The 16,893-nt window shown below is 39.3% G+C and overlaps 1 protein-coding gene across 3 annotated transcripts in view; it reads left to right on the top strand.

Annotated features, from left to right (window-relative positions):
• Positions 1–16,893, top strand: part of ANKFN1 (ankyrin repeat and fibronectin type III domain containing 1) — a gene marked incomplete at both ends in the record, with an annotated part of 278,167 nt that overhangs the window by 124,665 nt on the left and 136,609 nt on the right. For all 3 annotated transcript variants that reach the window (XM_082603572.1, XM_082603571.1, XM_082603573.1), the window contains 2 exons: positions 9,708–9,902; positions 11,662–11,775. In XM_082603572.1, coding sequence (XP_082459698.1) covers positions 9,708–9,902; positions 11,662–11,775 — 309 coding nt within the window. The remainder of the gene's footprint in view (positions 1–9,707; positions 9,903–11,661; positions 11,776–16,893) is intronic.

Genomic DNA, 16,893 nt, shown 5'->3' with positions numbered 1-16,893 from the left:
GACTCTCCATCTCTCCTCTTCTAATGCCTGTTAAATATCTCAGGATTTCTAATAGGGTAAATTTCCTGTCTTCCCTTCCCCTGTGTGTTCCCTTCTGAAAACAGCCCAATACTCCTTTCACTATGCCAACCAAAGATCCTGACATAACTCAGAAGAAAGTCCTCTGCAATTCTCTGCCTTTCGTAACAGGGATCACAAAGACACAGATACGTTTAGGGATTTACCTCCTAAACCACTGGTCAGGCATGTCTTCTGGGCTTTAGCCCCTGAAATCATAGAGCTATAGGAAGGTGTTCTGAATAAACATGGCTTGAAATTCAACCATGTACATTTCCTTATTCATAAGGAAAGTTCCAGAAGTGGCCACCCAAATTTGCACACTGCCCCAAGTTTAAAGATACACAGAACCTCAGCCTGCTCATTACATGAATCTACTATCTTTATTCGGCAACTTTTTTCTGTTCCTCCCACCTTTACGTAAGCAGCACAAAGTAATATTCATTCCTTCTAGGAGAAAACATCAGCCATTGTTGAAGTAGAATCCCACATACATGGGCCGAGCTCATGAAACAGGCCCAGAATCTGAAAGGACTAGCGCTAGGAAAGCTAATGTAAAAAGGTACTACAGGATACCTGGGGGCTATACTTTTGATTTTTTCATCCATTCAGTATCCCACTTCCCATAACTCATACTCAGTTGAACAATGGCTGAGAAAGACTTGCTCCATAAAAACCCCTCCCTTATTCTAACTCATATCCTGCCTCCACCCTCGAATCACACTTCAACAGTCTCCAGGAAGAATATACCGAATCATCAGTGAGGTCCTTGTCTTTCTGAGGCTGCTATCTACTTGGCATCATTTTGGCTCTACAAACAGTAACCATAAAGAAACTAGTTCCTTTTGGATACCTACCATGTGCAAATCTGGTCACTCACATGGATGTTATCTCATCTTTTGACCCCAATACCTGGCACATATGTAGGTGCTGATAAATTTTCAGTTGAATTTTAAGCCCTGCCTTATACTGCTGGGAACTGCAGGTATCGAATTTTAGCACACACACACACACATACACATACACTATGTGTATAGTGCATGTGCACACATACATACGTGCACTTGCACACACAATTTATGAAGAAAACTTTGTCTTCAAGTAATTTACACTGTGGGGAACCTGTTGTTGTTGCCATTATTGTGTTTTCCAGGCACTGTTTTGAAATTTGGTTGCAGACATAGCCTGTTTTTATTTTTACACGGATTAATAATATGGCAGAACGCTCATTTTTAGTCTTTCTGACCTTTTCTATAGCTGCAGTCTCCCTTCTCTCTAGACCCTCTCCTCTCTCTCTCTCTGCAATCCTTGTGAACCCCTCTCTCTCACTTTCCCTTGGATACTGTGGAACTAGGAAATGTCTCCCAGAATTAGTTATGTTCAGTTACTTCATAAAATATGATCGCAGAGTAGCTGTCACTTGAGTGTGGTGCAGACACCAATGTTAAAATTTTGGCAGACTGGTCAGGATGCACCACTATTTCTGCAGTAGTCAAGGGTCCGTGTTGGTGCTGGGACTGGTTCAGGGCACGTCTAAGAGGTGTGACTATAAACTAATGAGGCTGGCTTTATGTAAACAAACACACCAGAAAGTCTACGATCCACTCGAATGTTATCCTTTAAGAGGGTCCACATGGGAGACCCCACACTTGCTCCAACAGTGTTGCCATTGCTCTAAACGCTTTTGGATATGTCCTCAGAGCCAGTTTATGAGAAAATCTGACTCATTGCTTAGAGTCACATCTGATTTTTGTTCCAAAACAGCATTGCTTAGCGTCATCACCCTCCATGTTCACCAGTCGCGGTTTCCAATGATTTAGAGAGGTTTACTGAAATCAAATCCATCCTCAAAAGACAAAGATTTGCAACCATTAAGACTACGTAAAGAACAAGCCTTAGGCGGGTTGCTAGAATGCGTCCCCAGATACTTTTATCTGCTTCATTAAAATAGGTGTAAAAATCCTCACCCTGACTTACAAACTTGCTCCTCCTCAAACCTCATCTCATACTGCTCCCCCCTCACCCGTGATACACCAGCCTCCATTCCAACACTCCTCACTATCTTATTAGAAGGCCTTTGGACTGCTATTCCCTATGCTTGAAATGATCAAGTGCTTTTAATCTTGATCATTACTGGGTCTAACTCCTTCTTAACATTTCACCTTAAATGTCACATCTTCAAGAGAGGCTTTCTTTGGCCAACAAATCCAAAGTCTAAAGTCACTTTCTAATCACATCACTTTATTTTAGTTTTCTGCATAGCGCTGAAATCACTGTATGATATTCTTCTCCGGGTTTTGATTTCCTTATTTTCTGTCTCCCCTGCGTTAGAATGTAAACTCCACAAGAGCAAAATTTGTCTCATTTGTCCCTGTATCCCCAGCAAACAGAAGGCACTCAAAAAATGTGTGTTTAATTGAACTGAATAAATCCGAAGGTTACTTTCACTTGTTTTGAAGGGTGTGAATATATTACTAATTTTGAAGGGAATGATTTTACTAAATATCAAGTCAATTTATCTCTTTTTGTTTGTTTCCAAATAATTATTTAGACATCAGGTGGCCATAGCCTAAGTTCCAGTCACTTGCTCTTCAAGAGCTGATAACTGTCCTTTCATTCTTTTATTTTTAATTTTTAAATATACGTGCAACACAGAATATATTCTCCTTGCCAAAAATTAAAACATATAAAGTTTAAAGATACCTTTGTTGGCCCACCCAACACATACATGTGCACATGCACACATGCACACACTCACTATCGAGGTTCCTGTCCCTCAATTCTGCCAACATAACCATTGCTATCCTCTAAAGGCATGATTGAGCCAGAGGATCCACTGCCAAGCTTACTCAAGAGTGACTGCTGGTGAGACCTGTGTCCCTTCCTGCATGGACCTCTCCATAGTGCTGTTCCTTAACATGGCAGTTGGCTTCCCCCAGAGCAAATGATTTAAGAAAGACAAAGAGACCAACCAAGATGGAAGCAACAGTCTCTTTTATAACCTAATATCAGAGGTGATATATTATCATTTTTGCTGCATCTTGTTATCTCGATGACCAACAAGGATCAGCCCTGCTACAGGGTGTGAAAAGTAGAAGACAGAGATCACTAGGGGCCCTCTTGAAGGCTGGCTACTCCACTACCTATCTAAGATTGTTGAGAATTAAATGTAATAGGTTTAAAACATTTCCCTGGCACAGTGTAAATGGTCAAAAAAATGTTAGCCAATATAACTCGCAGAAACGATATAAAACAAACCCAAGATTTGCTGGTACAGAATTTAAATATTTTACCCATCTGTTGTATAGTGTTGTGAAAACACTGTCCAATATAGGCACTTTTTAAAGTTTGTAGGATTTTATGTTCTAAAACTATACTAACATAGACATATGACTGTTGGTACTTGAAATGTGTCCAGTCCAAATTAAAATGTGTTTTAATGTAAAACTTACACTGAATTTTAAAGACCTAAGTACCAAAAAATATATAAAATATCTAATTAATAATTTTATACTGATTGCATGTTGAAATGATAATGTTTGGATCTGTTAACTAAAATATATTATGCAAATTAATTTCACCTATTTCTTTTTGCTTTCTTAATGTCACTACTAGCCAATTTTAAGTGATGTGACTCACACTGTATTTCTATAGGACAGCATCGAAAAATCAGCAGAAGATACAGCTATCTTATTTCATATTTAAACTCCCTATGATGTCATTGGGTAATCTGCTTTGGATTTTCTAAATAATTTCTTCAAGTGTTTTGTGTGTTCGTTTCAGAGAAAATGTCCATTCGCCCCCCTGGAGTTGGGGAGACCTGGGCAGGAAGTCCCTTTCTATGTCAATGGCTCTGGCTTCTTAAAGAGCAACAATTACAACTTAAACTATATAATATGGACTTCGTGAACCCACATTCTGCTGAAAATAGCAGAGAAAAGCATTCCAGAGCCCCATGTCCAGGGTGTAATGAGTTCTAGGAGAAGAAAGTTCACAGTAATTAAAATGAAACACTTACTCTCCAAATCACTAAAACCTTTTGGAAACCACACTCTCAAAGTCCTTGGGAAAACCTGAAAATAAGACAACAGGTTGAGGCCCAGATGAAACCAAAGTGAATTTTGAGCCCTGAACCTTATCAAGACAGGTAAACTGCAACTTACGCTTTGAGTTTTTGAATTAAAAAACATTTAATTATTAAAATACCTCCATATTATTTCTTTTGACATTCCTAGCTGAAAACAAGTCAGTTGTGAGGTTGTTAGGCAGCTGTCATTTATGATCAGCAAAGATAAATATTATTAACTGCTATTCTTGGTTGCCCAGAGGATATTGGCTTATAATCAAGGATTATACCTAAGTGACCTTGTTTTCTCCTTTGAAATAACAGGGTTGAAATTGACATGACTTAATATATAATATATTTCTTGATGGTACCTAGAACAGAAAATTTTTATCTGGGGCAAGAGTTATTTTTTTTTTTTTTTTGGATGGAAGAACACAGAGCTATTTTATAAAAACAAGTATTTGATTTATTTTTGTGTGCCTCTTAAAAATATAACACAGACTAATAGGTTTAATAATAATAATACAAACCTCTACTAATTGATAGTCTTCTATGTAAGATTATCACAGGGCCGCCTTGGTGAGCAGTGACTTCCCCTCATGAAGGAAATCATACAGGGCCAAAGGTACTACAGGAAGAGGCACTTAAGGCTGATTGTAAGGATCCTTCTAACACTGAGGTTAAATGATTGTCTTGGTGCCCCATATTTCTCATCAATGAAAACAAGGAAAATGCCAATAACAATAGAAAAGTTGTTGCTACATTGCAAAATGGCATATCATTAGTAATGGGCAAAGGTATTTCTTTAAGCAAGTCAAATGAATTGCTCCCTAAAAGCCTCAGTTAAAAATTAAAATTAGTTTACATTTTACCCTCATTATATTTTTCAAGCTTTAAGCAATTATCAACTAGGCCCAAATTCACCAAGTGCAGGGCAAAGGCAAAATTAAGAAATGTAAGGATAGTAAGTAGTTGGCAATCAGTAGGTTAGATTCTTTTTTTTTTTTAAGTTTTTTTTTTTATGTGGACCATTTTTTAAAGTCTACTGAATTTGTTACAATATTGCTTCTGTTTTATGTTTTTGGTTTTTTGGCCATGAGGCATGTGGGATCTTAGCTCTCTGTCCAGGGATTGAACCCGCACCCCCTGCCTTGTAAGGCGAAGTCAACCACTGGACCGCCAGGGAAGTCCAACAGGTTAGATTCTGATGGTGAAGAAAATCCACTTGGTCTGATTATTATTTATCTGAGGATTTAAACAGTAGCCATAATTGTATTCTTTGAACACCAAGTTGCTGCCCCTCCCCCCACTCCCACCCTGTAGTTAATTAGCTGGGCAGGTCTTATAACAAATGCCCACTCAGAAACACTGGGTGGTAGAAATGCTGTTGATAATTAAACACCACAATAGCACGGAGCCTATTTCAGGAGCCGCCAAGTGGTCTTGCCCCAGCCGGACAGCTCACCACACACTCACAGACCCTCTATTGTGCTGGCTATGGCTGCACAGAAGGATAGCTGCTTCACTGGAGAAGGGATCAACTGCAGTAAGAGTGAAAAGACCAAACCTTGCAAACAGATACAGGAGTTCTGGACTCAAAACATCCAGAGGGTAGAAGTGAAAAGAGAATGGACCCAAGAAAAAGGGAAGTGGATGGGCAGGAAAATTAATCATAAAATTGACATTAACCTTTCCCGTTTCTATATCCAAACAGCCAACCAAAATGAGTTCACCAATCGTGTGCCAAATAGATAGCAATTAGAAAACTGCAATACATAAAGAAAAGGTTAATTTGCGTTCCATTTAGGTTTAGAGGAAGTTCACTAAATTTAAGGTTTTTAAGGAAACCTTGGATCATCATCCCACCTCCCTGGGTATGTTTCTTTATCTTTAAAAATAAGGGGGTTGGGCTTCCCTGGTGGTGCAGTGGTTGGGAGTCCTCCTGCCGATGCAGGGGGCACGGGTTCGTGCCCCGGTCCGGGAGGATCCCACGTGCCGCAGAGCGGCTGGGCCCGTGAGCCATGGCCACTGGGCCTGCGCGTCCAGAGCCTGTGCTCCGCAGCGGGAGAGGCCACAACAGTGAGAGGCCCGCGTACTACAAAAAAAAAAAATAATAATAATAAGGGGGTTGAAAAGGTTCTCATTCTGGGGAAAAAAATAGGAATGGGGCTCCCCAAACAATTTCCAAGGTGCCAAAAACTTAACCAACACATCATTAGTCAAGATAAAACTACAAATTCTAAAATGATTATCATAGTTACTTGATTTTCCTTAAAACATTAACCCAGTTTGTTAGGTTTGATTATCTAATACTGAAGAGATGCTTCTATTGGCAGTTATATAGGTCATTGTTAATAGGGAGAAAAATGATTACATTAAGTCAGCTGATTTGGCAGTCAATAAAGAAAATCCTTCAAAAGAGAGTGTTTTATTAAACTATTTAAAAATCCATAGGATAAAAATAATAAAAGGTTTGCTTGGTGAAATGGTTTGAAACCATTGGCTCAGTTAGTGCCTCTCCAACTCGTGCATGGAATTACTTCTAACAGAAGCAATTGAGTAGGTATACTCCCAGGGGCATCTGGGAACTTAGCCTGGGGAAAAAAAGAGAGAGAGAGAGAGATCTATAAACTTTCTTTTTTTATCTTCATTTTTTAGCAAAATGTTCCATCCTTCTCCATAATAGAAGTGTTTGTTTTAACTTCTAAATAATTTGCTTTCATCAAAATCTGCATTGAAAATTTGATGCTCCAGAAAGACACACATATTTATTCTGAGGCTTCAGAGATGCCCACTGCACCCCATCAACACCACCACCATGCTATGCTGCATGTTAGGTATCTCACTTTGAGAAGCACAGGGATCTAAATGATCTTGGAAAACTTACTTGGCTATAAAATTCTGTATATCTTCCTTGTTATTCTACGAAGAGGTGAATGCTTTATATTAAAGATACAGAATCCCTTTACCACTACAACTCAAATAGCATCAAGTCTACAGTCTAGAAGTAAAGGCAAAGTCTAGAAACAAAATGTTTTGTGCTAGGAAACGCAGGAAAAATTTCCAGGGGGAGCCAAGCATAGCTCAAGAGAAGCTGTCCATCTGAAATGCCACCTGGAATTCACACCAGTAATAACTGTTGTGGATATAAAAATTAATAGGGGGGATTTCATAGTATTAGAAAAATTTATTTTTATAAATCATGTGTCTATCACCCAAGTGTTGACACATGCATGCAATTCAAACATCAGGCTTTCAATAAAAAGTTCACTGAATGACTTAGCAAAGACAATTCCCCCATTTTCTCCATAATTTGGAGTGGAAGCAGGAGGGGGCGAGAGTGTAGAGCGTGCAGTTACTGGGTCAATTAATCAACCTGAAAACTGTGACACAAACTCTGACGCCTAACCTATGTCTAAAAATACACAAATGTATACGAATTTGTTTTAAACTGTCAATGCCTATATTTAGGACCTTCCCAGCAAGGCTATAATGAGACTGTGTTTGAGGGCTTCAGTCACAGCAGACTCTAGCATTAATCTGAAGTTAGTTAAATTAACAGCATTTAGTACTGACTTGTCAATCTCACTGCTCCAGGAAATTGCACCTTGAGGCTGCTAATATTGCCAGTTTTTCCACAGGAGTATGCGCCCACGTGTGTGTATGTGTATTTCTTTTCTCCAGAACCTCTGTGTTCATACACCCTCATTGCTTCCCTACATCCACAGCACTTATATTATCATTTATTCTGGCCTCCTTTAGCCTTCCCAAGGGATTCTGCATAGTGTAGCTGCTCAGTGAAAGAGTTTTTTAGCTTTATATTTGTTTGTTTATTTTTCTGTCATGGCTCATGACTGAGGCTTTAAAAAAAAAGTGTGACAGTATTTAGAGTACATGATTGACTGCTATAGCAACATTCATTAACCATGACAAATCTGCAGCAAAACACAGTCCTGAGTGTTCTAAACAGCAACTTTAAAAAGAAAGAAGAAAGAAAGAAAAAGAAAAAGACTCCACTAATTTTTCACTGACCTCATCTATAAATAAATTTAGACTGATGGTGAGCAGGGGCAATAATAAATTAGTATTCGTTTCCTATAATTAATGCAAACATGCCTATATAACCACCTAATTTCCATTTCAAAATACACCTAACAAATTTTCACTTGCATTATCTTCATCATATTTTCTCTCTGGATTAGAAGAATGAAATGGTTGGATTTCTTTCCCACCCACCAGGGGGAAATATTGTTTTGGTCGTACAGAATGTCAACCACATGTTGGTGACAGATCCGCAGAACTTGACTCTGATCTGTTTCAGTATTTGTATGATCCTCTACCACATGCCCACGCTAAGGCTGTCTTCTTTCTCTGTCACCAACCAGGAAGGGCTCCACTGAAGTGACCAAGTGACCACCTAGGCAGGCCCTCACATGCACGAGTGCCGCTAGTAAACAGCCAGAAGCAGACTCCCAACCTGACATAAGAATTTGAAATGTTCTATCATTGACATGAACGTTCACTCACACAAGGGAAGGTTGGGTAAACAAGATGATGTGACTCAAATAAAGATTATCACACACTGAATAAAACCGAAATATCAAGCCTGGCAACCTATCTCTGCAACAGGAGCTAAGTATAACTTGCTCTCTTGGGCATGGGCATCTCCAGAAACCGTTCCTCCAATCAGACCACAAAGATCAAACTGATCAAAGATCAATGTCTGATCACACCCAAGTCACCCAACCATCAGGACTCACTAGCTCTACTAGGGAAGCGATAGTGGAACACTTTGTTAGCAATAAGTAAATTGATTAACAAGAACAAAATTACCACTAAGACACACATACAAAAATCTCTATGAGCTGGGAAGAATATATGAACAGAAGATTTGAATCAGGTTCTACAAAAACAAACAAACAAACACAAAACACCAAAAACGGGCTTCCCTGGTGGCGCAGTGGTTGAGAGTCTGCCTGCCGATGCAGGGGACACAGGTTCGTGCCCCGGTCCAGGAAGATCCCACATGCCGCGGAGCGCCTGGGCCCGTGAGCCATGGCCGCTGAGCCTGCGCGTCCGGAGCCTGTGCTCCACAACGGGAGAGGCCACAGCAGTGAGAGGCCCGCCTACTGCAAAAAACAAAACAAAACAAAACAAAACACCAAAAACAAAAAAACCAAACATATTCTTCAGCAGAATGCAACTTGCCTCATGGACAACTTTTCTTAAGGCCTTCCTAGTCCTACAAAGCTTTTGCCCCTTAGTGTTTGTCCCTCTGAAGATCACAGAAACAAACGTGTGCAATGTGAAACAGAAGTGGGCCTCATACTAGTGGAATTCTAATTAACTCTGCTAGGCAGCTATTTGGGCCAGAGGGCAATGGGAATATCTTAAGCTGATAGGTGTACTATCAACTAGTTGTGTCACCAATTAGACCTTATCATAGTAAGATAGTTAATAATGAACATAGATTCCACTTTCCCGAGGCATTTTTTAAAACCCATAGTAGACTCTCAGATAACCTGCCAACGAAGTAGCATTTCCCCAGAAAGAAAAGGGAGTCACCCCATTTTTTTCCCTTCAGTTGTCAGCCTGGAAAGCCGAGCAATGCACCTCAACACACTGGTGCAGGAAGCCCAGGAGAGGGTGAGTGAACTGTCTACTCACGTGGAGAATGAAAGATTCAGCCTGGACAACACAGAGAAAGAGAAACAACTGAAAGCTTGGGAGTGGAGGTACCAACTCTACAGACGCATGAAAACAGGCTTTGAACATGCCAGTGAGTATAAGCAGAGGACTTGTACATTTAACTAGACTGAACCCTGGTTTGAGACAACCAGGCCTTCTTTTACTGATTTTTTGCAGCTCTACTGGGTCATGGATGGCCGTTGTCAGCCTATGTGGAGCAAGGGCTCTGGGAGGCTGTAAAAGGATCTTTTGTCTTGCTTGACTTTCGGGCTCCTGATAGGTTCTCTGACAACAGCCATGAGGCTTTAGTGCTGCTGGCTTCCCTCCACCATGTCACGCTCATCTAGCACTTTCCACCCGCTACACCCTAATGAGTAATGACTTGGATGGTCTGATGCCCTAAGTGCCTATATTTGGGGATGTGGAGGTGGAAAACCATTTGTTTGCCTATTTGTCCAGTTTCTGCTTCAAGCTCCAGTTTAAGTTGTTTTCAACTCTCTACTATATACAGCTTATATAAACTGACCTTCGGTTAATACAGGCAACAGAGAAGGACAATCAACCCATGAATCACGCTTTTGTCTGCACTTCCGTTCTCTTTACCAGTTCTTCTTGTTAGTTTAAGAAAAGCCTCGTTTCTGGATAATACTCATTAGCACTGGAAGGTACTGCTTAGTGCCGCCCTTGATATAAAAATTCATATAAGATCTGAACACTTGTGAAACATTAAACTCTCATTCCAACAGGTGATCTTATTTATGCAACAAAAACTAAAAATTAGGCTTGAAAATTTAAACATAAGGGAAAGACAGGTTCATTAGGTTGGGAATTATCCGCCTCTGCTTTGTGATATAAATAAACACCAAAGGCAGGGAAATTCTTGTTTTCTGTAGTATTGTATACTAAATACCAAATCTAGGCCTAATCCTTTCTCTTGAAGCAAATAGCTTAGGTAACATTAATGAAAGGTTGCTTTTAACATTAACAATCTCTTTAGCAATGCTGATACACGTTTTTTAAAAAAAGATATTCAGCAATTGTTTCAATAAATGTATTTACTATGGTACCTCATTCAGGACAGATTAATACTAGAATCAGTCACATTTTTAGGCTTGATGCCATTTTTAAAATTTTTTCTGAATTATAAAACATCTTCCGGGTGTTAAAAAGTACCTAGAGTGATCAGAAGTCCTTTAAAACCTGAGGTTAGTGGACATGACACTTGCCCATGAAGTCTTTCTTAGAAAAATAGTACCTGATGTAATTGGAAGCGGCCTGAGAGCAAGGCAAGTTAGCATTCCATACTGGCAAGGGCCCAGAATTGGGCATTTGAAGCCATAGGCTTCCATCCTAGCTATGGCTTCACTGTGTCCTTGAACCAGTAATTTGGCCTCTTTGGGCAGCAGTTTCCTCATCCTAAACGTGGGGATGCTGTTATTCGTTCTTTCTACCCAACAGGCTTGCAAAAAGCCTCCAACGAAGTGATTTACATGAAAGTACTTTATGAAATGTAACAGTCTCTATCTACAATGTCGGTTCCTGCTAACACCTTCTGGCCTCCTCTCCACTGGTCCAGGCCAATCTCTTATTGTGTTTCTGAGATAATTTGAGAAGGCTTAACTGGTATTATTTACCCCTTCAGAAGATGTTCTAACGCTCAAATAAGACCACAATGGCAACGAATAAAGGCCATTGAGACCTCTAATGAAAACGTTCAAAAGCAAAATCTATTAGGCTCTACAGACCAATGTTTCCATAGTGTGTGTTTCGGGTACCCTTTGAAGAGGCAGGAACATTGTTTGAACAGGATTTCCTACATTAAGATCCTTGTGCTTCTCCTTCTGTCCCAGGAGCCCCTGAGGTGCCAACCAATGCTTGTCTCATGGTAACCAGCAGCACATCGCTCACTGTCAGCTTTCATGAGCCTCTTAGTGTCAACGCAGCTGTAGTAACCAGATATAAAGGTACTGGATTCCAAATATTTCTGTGACTGCTCCTTCTTAAAAAACAATCCATTGTTTGGGGGTCAATTGTGCATTTTGTATGTTTGTTTTTCCTGCTGATGGTGTTTTTTCATCCTATTTACTTTTTGGAGTTGAAATATTTCCATAGGCAGTCAAACACAGAGCAATAAAGTGACTAAGAATAAGTCACAGACCCAATTAATATTAGTATTAATATTTCATTCTTGTTTGCAGAGGGCCTGCTCTGTGCATAGCATATGGTTCAGGACAGGACTGGGTAGGACACACTAAAGAATCAGCCTTGATTACAGGGCTTAGAGGCTGAGATATGGAACCTACTAAATAGGGGGCATCTAAATTAATAGCTGTAATAGCAGGTAACTAGGGTTGAGAAGGAAAACAACAACAACATTGGAGGTCAGAAAAGAAAGAGGGGTGGTGAAATGACAGAATCAGAAAGGCCCCAGGGTAGCAGTGGCAATCGGGGCTGGTTTTCAAGGACAGCTGGGATGTGAAGCAGAAGATATTGAGAGGAAGGTGAACGCCAAGTGGAGAGAACAGTGAGCTCAGGTATAAAAGCAAAAACATGCCAGAACAAGTAGAAGAGAGTAAGGGGGCTTGCAGTGGCTCCAGGGGAGGGTTCGTGAGAAGAAGCAGTGAAATGTAATTAGAAAGTAAAACTGGGGTTAGGAAGAAGGAGTAGAATGAGGCTTGAAATCCAGATTAAGGAATTTAGACTTTATGTGAAGAGCTCTGCAGACCACTGAATAAGACAGGGACAAGATCAGAAGTCGACTTTTCAAAGATTTAAGTGCAAACACTGTGTAGCATGTATTGGAAGAGATATGGATTTAGAATAAGGAAATGAATTAGGAAGCTATTCAGGAGAGAGGTCACAACAGCCTGACGTGACTGATATAGCAGCACTGGGAAAGGAGAGCGCCCGCGGGAGAAAGATTTTATGGAGATGCTATGATGATAACAGCCAAGGCTTACATAGTGCCTACTATGCACCAGGCACTCTTTAAAGCCTATATATGTATTAACTCTCTTTATTCTTCACAACAACCCTATAAGGTAGGTACTGTATGGTTCCCATTTTGCAGATGAGAAAACTGAAGCAATGAAATTAAGGACTTGCCTAAAGACTGGCAGCAGAGCCAGAAGTATCACATTATGCTGACTCTACATATGGAAATAGCCTGAACGGTCCTAAAACCTGATAAGACTCTCCACACATATTCTAAGATGCCAGGCCATATTCCAAGAATTTCTGTGTTCAGGTCCCTACGACTCCCTTGGGCCACAAAAATGTCCAAGTAGTGTATGTGCTTCCTTCCTCCTTCTAGGGCCTGTTCCCAGGAGACACTCCTATGTCTACAAACATTAGTCTACCCACAACCTGTAGCTTTCTGAGTTACCTGGAATTTTCCAGATAACTCCACTCTGTTTGTAATATCTTAGGTAAAACAGCACTGAATTGGTTATCACTTTGGGTTTTCTGTATTAAGGTAAGAGACGGCAGCCTGAGGCTACTAGCAACAGCAAATAAATGAAGCCACCAAGAATGGCTGCCCACAGCCATCCTTCAATACAATTCTGATACTTTCTCTTGGTTGCCAAGACTTTCTGAAATTCCGAGCAAGTGTTTGCAGGCAGTATTAGACATGGGCATTTTCCTTTCTTTCTACCTCTCTCCAGGGCTTTGATAAAGGGTTTCATCCATGCTGCCCAACTTGACATTTTCTTACATTTGATTAGTGGGCTATCAGGAGCTACGTTATCCAGACCATCAGGTATATAATACCTGACCATAATGCCGGCAAATTCTATCAACATTCACATATTACCACATATCATCTCAGGAGACTTGCATTTGGGGGAGGTTGAAATGAAAGGTCACAAATGGGTTTTGTTAGTGACTGGAGGGGCTTAATTAAGCATTATAAATAGAATTGTCTGTTGCATTATGGAGTCGGTTTCCCTCTGTTAATTTATAAGGTTATAAATTGAGTCCTTAACCTGACTGCTCTCAAGGGTTATTTAAATTTAAAACAGCAGCCAGACTACTGTACCTAGAGATAGCAGGACAGGTTTTAATTCAGGGTTGAAGTAATTATTTAATTATGAAAATATTAGCAAAATTACCCTGAGACAAGGCTATTGTGTTTGCATTAAAAGAGAAGAAGCAATTAAGAAATCCACAGAATGAAATGGCAGTTATCTAATCGGTTAGAGGGAAGGTTTAACCCTGCAGTATTTAGGGTTTGGCAAATACATCTCATACTGTTCTCCAGAACTTCCGGGTTCAGCAAAACCTCGAGCCTATTTTGACACCTGGATGTCTTCCCCCTTCACGCTTAAGCCAGTTTTTGAAAGAAAATCTGAATCCTTCTGGTTCTTCTTATTTACACTCAACTCATCAACATGTCCGGTTTTGTTTTGGTTTGGTTTGGATTTTCTTTTTTCAAAAACAAGTTTGTTGATATCCAGAAATATTTTAAAGAGCATCTCTATACACACCGTCTTCAGGCCCCAAGGGCAATGCACCAGGCCAACTGCCATCACACTTTGGAGATTAAAGGTGTAAATTTCAGCTTAAAACCCAGAAAAGAGTTTTGAGTGAGACCCCCTGGACTTTTCTGCCTGCATCTTCCCTGAAAAGAGAAAAATGAAGCTAAGAGAGCTACAGTCTGTTTCTAGGTGTTTCCTCCTTGGACTCAAAGAGTGCTTGCATCTCTTGGTCCCATCTCACCAGGTTTCATGGCTTACAGAGCAAAACTAGACTTATTTCAGATACGTTGATGCTTTGGACAATTGTCAGAACCTCATTCCACATTTTCTCCTCGCCGCCTTGGGTGACCTACCTGGAGCTCTCACTGGCAGAGGATATGTCATTTCCCAGTCGTCCCAAAGCAGAAAACATTTTCAAAAGTGATTTTACTGCTCTTTGCAGGGTTAGGGGTGGATAGGAAGGTATCCTTTAAACAGGTGCAGTGCAGCAGCTATTTTCCATCTACAGGATGAATTATTTTCTAGCTTTTTTTCAAAAGCAGGCCTTGAAGTGGTCACACTTTGGAGTCTGCCACTGACATGATGCTGCTGAGGTTGTTCCAGTGCACGTGGGCAGCACCCTGGTTTGGATGATGCCCTTTCCCACCTCTCTTCTCGTCTTGTTCCCTCACAGATTAGAAACTGCCCCCCTAATTCCTCCCTACAAAGGCCTTCATTGCAAATTATTAAAGCCTTTGTAGGGAAAAGTGGTGGGGAGGGCTAAATTAGGAGTTTGGGATTAACATATACATACTACTATTTATAAAACAGATAATCAAACAAGGACCTACTGCATAGCAGAGGGAACTCTACTCAATATTCTGTAATAACCTAAATGGGAAAAGAATCTGAAAAAGAATAGATATAGGTATATGTATAACTGAATCAGTTTGCTGTACACCTGAAACCAATGCAACACTGTAAATCAGCTATACTCCGATGAAAAATAAAAATTTCAAACAAAAAGTCGCGATTTACCCTTCCCCCAAGGTCACATCCCTATCACCAAGTTAATCTCTCTTACGAGTTTAATGTATACCTTTACAAATCCTTTCTTGATGCACGTACACATACATGTATATACACACAGATGTATAGTTTTGTTTGTGCGCTCTAATATAAATATCATACTACTTGTCTAGTTACATAGCTAGATTTTTTTTCAGTTCAACAATATACAAATGTCACTGTGTTTGGATCTTCATTCTTTTAAATAGCTGTATAGTATTGCTATTCCATAGACAGAGATGCCATAATGTACTTAATCATTCTCCCACAGATGAACATAGGTGGTTTCAATTTTTTTCCTACTATATAATGTTGCAATCCTAGTATGTGTCTCTTCCCTGTGAGAATATTTTTTTTCTGGGATTGTAAACTGGAAGTGGAAATGTTTATGTATTCACACTGTCTCACTGACCTGCCTATACTTATGCTAATGCCATACAATAACTTCATAGTATATTTTAACATCTGGTATAGCAAGTCCCTCCCTGTGGTAATACGTTCCCTTCAAAATGAATTTTAGAATTGGCTTGTCAAGTTTAATTTTTTAAGTCTTATTGAGATACCATCATATTCCTAAATTAATTTGGAAAGACTTCCCATCCATGACATGTCTTCCTAATAAAGTTGAATTTTACATATTCAGGAAAGTTTAATAATTTTATTTATTTATTGGTCTTCTTTCCTGTAAAGTTTCATGCTGGATATATTTTACAGTTTTTGTGGCTAAATAACTCTCTTTTCAAGATATTCTCTAATGGGCTATTGTGGGACAGTAGAAGAGCTATTGTAATTTTAAAACAATCTTTAGTTGACTTCTTTACTGAGCTCTCTTAGTAACAGCCTTTTTCTTCCCAGTAGATTGTCCTGCACCTCATGAATATTTTTTGTCATTTCATCTTCAAGAAAGGATCATTTTGTCCCTTCCTGTCTAATACTTTGCATTCTTTTTCAGATCTCACTTCATTAACCAGAATCAATGTGAATTCTAGTTCCCATTATATTATGTATAGTAACTGGGATAGTAGGTGTTCTTCTCTCTTACCTGCTTTTGTCAACATGCATCTAATATTTTACTATTAAGTATGATGTCTACTGTAATCTTCTGGTAGATATCTTTTACCAAATTACAGAAGTTTCATTTGGATTATGATTACTGATAGAGTGTTGAACACAACTTTTAAATCTCCCCTGTGGTTAGAGACCCTTTAGAACCTCAAAAGTCATGTATTTGTGCCCTTTTTTTAGAATTGTTGATCATTTGTCTATTTTATTGGTTTGTTTGAAGAATTAACTTTTTTGATTCATAAAATGTGTTTCTTGCTTATTTTCCATTTTATTAATTTTTGGCTTTAGCTTTGTCAATTCCTATTGCTTTCTGTGGGTTTACTTTATTACTTCTTTCCTAGTTTTTAATTTTTTTTTGAAAACTTAATTTACTTCTTTATTTATTTTTGTTTCTAATTCATGGATTTTAAGGCTATAATTTTTCCCTTGATTACTGTTTTGTCCATACCCAAAAAGTTTAAAATGCATTGCTATAATGATCACTTATTTATA

This window comes from Mesoplodon mirus, assembly GCF_964341445.2.
Source record: "Mesoplodon mirus genome assembly, chromosome: 18".
Taxonomy (NCBI): Eukaryota; Metazoa; Chordata; class Mammalia; order Artiodactyla; family Ziphiidae; genus Mesoplodon; species Mesoplodon mirus.
Note: the sequence above shows the minus strand (reverse complement) of the source record. Positions and strands in the feature narration are given on the sequence as shown.